At 35.8% G+C, this 7996-nt stretch overlaps 1 protein-coding gene across 6 annotated transcripts in view; it reads left to right on the top strand.

Annotated features, from left to right (window-relative positions):
- Positions 1-7996, top strand: part of AP3B1 (adaptor related protein complex 3 subunit beta 1) — a 271317-nt gene that overhangs the window by 144754 nt on the left and 118567 nt on the right. For all 6 annotated transcript variants that reach the window (XR_001824965.2, XM_017527703.2, XM_017527701.2 and 3 more), the window contains exon 15: positions 3509-3685. Coding sequence is in view for 5 of the 6 variants with exons in the window: in XM_017527703.2 (XP_017383192.1) it covers positions 3509-3685 (177 nt within the window). In the remaining variant the exon portion in view is untranslated. The remainder of the gene's footprint in view (positions 1-3508; positions 3686-7996) is intronic.

Genomic DNA, 7996 nt, shown 5'->3' with positions numbered 1-7996 from the left:
AAAAAAAAAAAAAAAAAAAAAAAAGCGTGCTACCTGTGGATCACTCTAACAGGATTTCACATAATGTTTAATGGGACAGATGGGATTTCATATCTTAGAAGAACAACTGAAAAATGTTATTCTGTGAAGACTACTGAGTAATATTGAAATGGCACTTTGTATCCTGCTTGCCCAGATGCCTCATAGGATGCCTGCCATTTCACAAGTTACCCACCCTTTCTCTGACATCCCATTGTAATTCAGGCTTAGGTTTTAATGCATATTGAGTTTAGATACCGAGTATAAGATCTGATTTGCTGTTGGTATGCAGTTTGCTTAGATGTCTACTGATTTTGCCTTTGACAAATTTAAATAAATGAAATTGATGTTTTTGTAGAGTTTATTTTAGACTGTTGCACTGTGCAGTGGGCTGGTGTTGAAACACAATAGCTTTTAAATTGAACTGCTTGCAGAGTGATCTGTAAAATCTTTCTAGATGTCTTTCTATAACTGCTATGGTGGACTAGGAATCATTATTTGTTTTTGCAGGCAAATTAATGGGTTATGGTGGCAGTGGAAACTGCCTTCTAGTACAAGGTTTGAAAAGTGCATTTAATCACTTTCTCAGGGCATTTAGAATAAAGAATCAGGCAAAGTCATTTACAATCCAGTTTGTCTTTGAGAATATTGAAAAGCAGAGCTTCAAATGAAAGTATTATACGTATGACTCTGTGTGTGTGTCTGTGCCTGTGTCTCTGTGTGTGTATTATTTGGTTTTATTTCAGTGTTCCTATTTATTTTGTGGTTGAAAAGACCATGAAGAACAAAAGGTGACTAATTTTCTTTTCTTTTTTTGAGACGGAGTCTCACACTGTTGCCTGGGCTGGAGTGCAATGGTGTGATCTTGGCTCACTGCAACCTCCAGCTCCTGGGTTCAAGCAATTCTCATACCTTAGTGTCCCAAGTAGCTGGAATTGCAGGCACGTACCACCATGCCACCCCAATTTTGTATCTTTAGTAGAGACAGGGTTTCGCCATGTTGGCCAGGCTGGTCTCAAACTCCTGACCTCAAGTGATCCACCTGTCTCAGCCTCCAAAGTGCTGGGATTATAGGCGTGAACCTGGCATGCCTGGCCTCTAAAAAGTGACTAATTTTCTTGGCTACATTTTTTTCAGTTGCTTCAAATTTTTGAAAGTAGTGGCCATAAATTCATGGTATCAATGCTATGTAAATGAGAGTTCTGTTGCTTAATGGGAAGAGAAAGGGAAAGCTTTAATCCAAAATCTTAGTATTCTCTTCCCAGCCACCTGCTCAAAAATGTTGTCTTTGTCAGTTTCTGAGCTTTGTAATAAAATGCCATCACCAAAAGTTTGGTATTATTATATTTATATTGATATTATTTCTTGTGGTGACGTTTTCAAAGTTTTAAAAATGTTTACTTTGGGATTTTATTAGCTCAGTTCTGGAAAACTACATATCTTATTCTCACCACCACTTTGAGTTTTTTGTTGTGAGCATTATGATTTATTGATTTTTTTTCAAAGAGTTGTATTTTAAATGCATGTATTATGAATGTTTACAATATTCCAATATTTTAATTTTAATTTTAGTATATTCATGAATATAAACAATCTCTTTGAACATTACTTCTTTTTGGAATTGTCTTTTTAATTGCAAGAGTGTTGCCAGAAGAAAAGTACTTAAAATGGTGTAATAGATTATGCTATATCATAGAATTCAAATTTTTATACTAGAAATATATAATAAAATATTTAAGAAAAATAAATCTAGCATAACCGAAATCCAAAGTTGCACATATATTCTTATTTAGAACTACCTTTCATTATGGCGGGCAACTTGAATTGCTCTATACCGGAAAATTTAATGTACCACTCAATTACTATTTTTTAGTCCAATTTAAAATAATTGATTGGAGTAAGGTCTTAATGCAGTGTAACCTTTGGAACATTAGAAATAACCTCTTTTCTTTCCAGAAATCAGTATATAGTAAGGGTATCGGTTTTATCACACTGCATGAATAGATTTGTCACAGCACTTAGACCTTTTTTTAATTACATAAGTTTATGGATTTCTTCTGTCTTACTAAACTTATGCTAAATAATAATTTAAAAATGTGCTGTTGTAATATTTTAAAATGTATGTCTTTTATATTTAAAGGCTTTTTTGATCATCTCGTTCTGATTCTAATGAAGGACTCAATATTATATCTTAATATAATTTCATCACATGAGTGTTTTGAAAGATTTTGCAATGGTAGAAATTATGATAAAATTTTAGCTATGGAAAGGTCTCTATTCTTATTTTTTTCTTTAACAAGCATACTATGTATAGCCGTGAAACTATACAGAAAATAGTAGGACTTTGTGAAATTGTAAAAGGACTTTATAAAAAGAGCATTATCTTTCCTCATTATGCCACCTTTTAATGATAGCTGTCAGCCTTTTCACTTACTATAAAAAACAAATTTTCTGTGCGAGGTGAAAATGTTCACTGAAATTAATTTACACATCCTCTCAAATTCCTTTTGGAATAGGGGAGGGTACAAATAAGCAAATAGTAATAAAACTAATTTGCATACTCTAAATTGTTGGTCTTAATGGTACTGATGGAAGGTTTCCAATTTGTCACAAAGCAGTGACTTTTAAGAAGATAAATTATATTGAAATGTACATTATTTAAAAATATAATGCCAAAATGCAATATTGGACAAATTTATCCCTATATCTTTTGCTGACCAAATAATAGACCAGGATTCATGATTTTATAAACAAACCTTGATGATCTTATAACTTTAATATATTTCCAGTGTTGCAGATGCTAATACATAAAGAGCAAAAACAGTTTTGATCTGGAATCATAATATGGATCCATTTCTTTTTCTGTATCATCCACGGGTTCTCAAATGGACTCTGTGAACCACCTGTCTCAGGAATCATCTATGGTGTTTTTTAAATCATAGATTTCTGGGCCCCACCACAGAAATACTATTTTGGAGCTGATCCCAGAAAACTGTCTTTTTAGTAAGAACCCTGGATGATTTTTATGAGCATTGAGGTTTGGGAACTGCTGCTCTAGAGCAGGAATTAGCAAACCATTTCTGTAAATTGGTAGGCTTTCAATATTTTTGGCTTTGGGGACCTTAGGGTCTTCATTGTGACTATTTCTGCCGTTATAGCACAAAAGCAGCAACAGATAATGGAGAAACAAATGGGCATGGTCAGCCAGACTTGCTTCCAGAATTTGTTCATCTCTGTCTAGACTCTAGACCATTGGTTTTTGCTCTGTGAATCTTTTCTAAGATATTCTCTTAGAAATCAATTTTAATGAAATTTCCTATATGTTTATTTTTTGGTAACTGAAGAAATCCATAAATACAGGAACAATTCCTAGATATACATTAAATGAATTAATAGGTGTAAAACTTTTGTAACAGTTAAACCCTTTTCCATGTTAATATTGGAGTATGATTAACTTACTTTTAACTATGTAATCTGCTTCTCATATTAGGTTCCTGTTGCTAGAGCAAGTATTCTTTGGCTAATTGGAGAAAACTGTGAACGAGTTCCCAAAATTGCCCCTGATGTTTTGAGGAAGATGGCTAAAAGCTTCACTAGTGAAGATGATCTGGTAAAACTGCAGATATTAAATCTGGGAGCAAAATTGTATTTAACCAACTCCAAACAGGTGAGAGGCAAACGTTAGTCAACCTACCTAATACATACTTTCCTCTTCACTCTGATCAAACAGCTGAGGTCTGTACCTTCATTAGTCTGACCACTCAACAATTCCTAGGTGCCTGTTTGTTTCAGGTTCTGTTCGATGGCACTAGTGCAAAGAGATGACATTCTAGTCTTGTAGGAGAGAAAACATTAAAAAATGAAACTGTGTGGTAATGCTGTAGCAGAAGTATTGAGATACAGTGGAATTCTAGAGGAATTATTGAAAGTCTGAAATAGATGAGAAGTCAGAAAATTTTATGAAGGATGAGACTCTTGACTAAGGGCTTGTAAGTAGTAGTTTACTGTACAGAAGAGGAAAGCACAGGGTCAAAGTCGCGAAATAGCGTAGTGTTCCTGGAAAACTTAAAGGTAAGTCCAGAATGGTAGGTGCTATGGTCTGAATGTTTATGTCCCCCAAAGTTCATATGGTGAAACCTGATCCCTCATGTGTTGGTATTAGGAGGTAGGGCCTTTGGGAGGTGATTAGGTCATGAGGTGGAGGCCTTATAAATGAACTTTATGCTCTTAGAAAAGGAGATCCCTGAGAGCTAGCTTGCCACTTCTGCCATGTGAGGACACAGCGAGAAGGTGCCATCTATGAATTCGAAAATGGGTGCTCATTAGACACCAGACTGTGGGTACCTTGATTTTGGATTTCCCAGCCTCCAGAACTGTGAGAAATAGATTTCTATTATGAAATCTATTATTAATAGGCTTCCCAGTTTATGGTATTTTCTAACGGTAGCCCAAATGGATTAAGAGATTTTGCAGTTTGAACACAGGGAGTGGCTTGTATGCTCTGCTAAGTAGTATGAACCTTGTCCTGCAGAGGAAAAGGAAATCACCCTTTTTTTGTTTTTGAGACAGAGTCTTGCCCTGTCACCCAAGCTGGAGTACAATGACAGTCTCGGCTCCCTGCAACCTCTGCCTTTCGGGTTCAAGTGATTCTCCTGCCTCAGCCTCCTGAGCAGCTGGGATTATAGGCACCTGCCACCACACCCAGCTAATTTTTGTAATTTTAGTAGAGATGAGGTTTCATCTTGTTGGTCTCACCAAGTTGGCCTCAAACTCCTGACCTTGTGTTCTGCCCGCCTCTACCTCCCAAAGTGCCAGAAACTAGTTTTAGTAGTGTAATTTACCAGATTCTCAGTTTAGAATTTTTTTTTTTTTTTTTAGTCCTTTGAACTTTTGAGGACCTGTTAATAAGAGGAATCATTTTTGCTTCTGTATATGAAATAAGGACTTTTCCTATATCTGAATTGCTATTCTCTGTGAGTGGACTTACCTGTTTAATACAGTTGGAAAAAGATTCTTGCCCATTTGCAGCTACGCTTCTTGGGAGGCTTTATGCTCTGTGTCCTATCTGTTTTTCTGTTATTTTCGCTTTTTCTCTGACTCTTACTTTTGCCTTGGTGATTTTGTTTTTCCTCCACATCCCCTCTGTCTTTGTATTTGTCCCCTTCCCCCAAAACTTTCTTTTCTAGATATCTCTCTGACACCCTTCATCCTTTCACTGCTCCACCCCGTACTGCAGTCCAGTGTCTGTCATTCTCTCCTTTCTCTTCCATCTCTGTTTGTTTCTCTCCTTTTGGATTTGCTGTGTATCTCTCTATGTGTGTCTCCCTCTCTGTCTACCTTTTCTGCCTCCCCACAGGCCACACTTATTTTCTAGTAAGCTAATGTTTGCTTACTTTCAGAATCCTCAGGTTGATTCTCCAAATTCATTTCTATATGCTTTGGGATTATCTTCATCCCTAATCATGATATGAGTTATATTAGCTTTTGCTGATTCATGTATAAGATTTGTAACCAGATAATTGAAAATACTGGAGCATATTTCCATGATTTGAATTTTATCTTTACATTTTAAGTCATCTTTATAAGGAATCAGTTAATCCTTTCCAAGTGGCTGTAGATTTCTTCATATATTAAGATACTTTATAAAACCTGAGTAAGGAAAGACCTATGTTTGCGGCTGAGTTTCATGTTTCTTGATAAAATAGAGGGAGTTTTAACCTGAAACTCCATGGTGTTCACTAAATCCCTGTGGTATGGCAAATGTCAATATACTATCTAGACTGTTATGATTTTTTTCTATCTGGTTTGGACACTCTAAATATATCTAGCTTATGGGTTATTGTAAAGTAATACCAAAATCAAATGTCAATCAAGACTTAATCAAACGAAGTAAAGCTTCTTTCTTTGGCCCTTTTCTTTGTAGCTGTGAATAACCAATAATGGAATGTAGTACTGTTTATTTAGATATTGTAGAACATGTTTCATTTCTTTTTATCCAGTGAATTTGAAGACAACTAGTTTGTACTCAGTTTTTTTTTTTTTCCCTTGAACTTTATTAGTAATGGAAGTTTTGGAGTTCAGTTTCTAAAGTGTTCTTTTTTTTCTTGAGACAAAATTTCTCTCTGTCACCCAGTCTGAAGTTCAGTGGCGTGATCTTGGCTCACTACAACATCTTCCTCCTAGGTTCAAGCAATTCTCATGCCTCAGCCTCTTCAGTAGCTGGGATGACAGGTATGCACCACCATGCCTGGCTAATTCTGTATTTTTAGTAGAGATAGGGTTTCACCATGTTGGCTACACTGATCTCGAACTCCTGACCTCAAGTGATCCACCTGCCTCGGCCTCCCAAAGTGCTAGGATTACAAGTGTGAGCTACTACACCCAGCTTGAAAATTAGTTTTAAAGAATGGTTTTAAACACCATCAACTTGATAGAATTTTTTTAAATTGTATAATCTATTGGATATAATAGAGACTAAAATAATTGTTTTGATTGAAATATTAAAAATTGTTTTCTATACTTATTTGTTTTAGTCATCTTTAAAACTAAGGTAGGGAGACTTGGCTACACTGTTGAGGAGCTGGTTTGCCATGAAGTCCTGATATTTATTTGTAGACCTGAATTCCCAGTGGCCTAAATACCTCAGTGAACATTTCTGTAATTTTTATTGAATTATTTAGTTTCAGAGAATGTCTAAATTGACTTTTATAAGATTTAGCATATTGTATTTGTGTGCTGAAGAAAAATCAAATAATAAACTTAACTACCTTAGAATATTTTTGAACTAATATAAAATATAATTTAAAAATTAGTTAGCAGTATGCTTTTAGTAGGTCTTAGACTGACCCTACCATAGAAAACAGCTGTGAAATCCAGAAAAATATAAGGAACAAACAGCTTTCTGAAGGCACAGAATAGAAAAGAAAAGCAAGAGAATCTGGAGGAGAATTCTGCTTAGAGGAAGGAATGGCACACAGTTATTTTCCCTGTTCTTATGGCTTTTATCCTGAGGACAGGCTACATTTGGCACTGTGCACTCGTGCCAAATGTAGAACAAAGAACAAAAGAACACTTTAGGCTAGACCTCCAAATGGAAATTCAAAGTCCTTCTGCCTTGAGGAAGTAGAGAATAGAGTTCAGGAAAGCTACAGACATTGGAAAGTTAGGGAAAAATAGTAGAAAAATCTGGGAATAACTGTGCCTAAGCTTTTGGCTGGCTTCTGAACCGCATTTGTGCAGGGTGGATTCAGAGCAGCACAGCTAAGAATTAAAGAACCAAACTGAAATTTGAGGTGTACCCAAGACACAGAGTTTGTGCTTTGAACCCCAACCAAGTTAATTACCTGCCAAAACAAATAAAAATCCTGTACTTATTCAAAGAGTATAACAATATCCAGAGTCTCTAAAATACATAGCATTCATAATGTCCAAATATATCTCATATATCCAGAATTACTCAATATAAGAAGAACCAGGATGGGGAGTTAGTATTTAATGAATATAGAGTTTCTATTTGGGAAGATAAAAAATGCTACAGATAGATGGTAGTAGTGGTGGCATAATATGGTAAATGTAAGTATACTTAATGCCACTAACCTATACACTGAGAAATGGTTAAAATGGTAAAAGTTTATGTTTATTTAATCACAATAAGAAAGAAGAATACCAGGAAAATGGAAAATTGATGAATTTTCAAGAAAAAAAATCAGAGCAAGGACCTGGAACCAACCCAAATGCCCATCGACGATAGACTGGATAGGGAAAATGTGGCACATATACACCATGGAATATTATGCAGCCATCAAAAACGATGAGTTTTGGGTCCTTTGTGGGGACATGGATGAATCTGGAAACCATCATTCTCAGCAAACTGACAGAGGAGCTGAAGATCAAACACCGCATGTTCTCACTCATAGGCGGGTGTTGAACGATGAGAGCACATGGACAAAGGGAGGGGAGCACTACACACTGGGGTCAG

Source organism: Cebus imitator, unplaced genomic scaffold (genome assembly GCF_001604975.1).
Source record: "Cebus imitator isolate Cc_AM_T3 unplaced genomic scaffold, Cebus_imitator-1.0 Scaffold50, whole genome shotgun sequence".
Taxonomy (NCBI): Eukaryota; Metazoa; Chordata; class Mammalia; order Primates; family Cebidae; genus Cebus; species Cebus imitator.
Note: the sequence above shows the minus strand (reverse complement) of the source record. Positions and strands in the feature narration are given on the sequence as shown.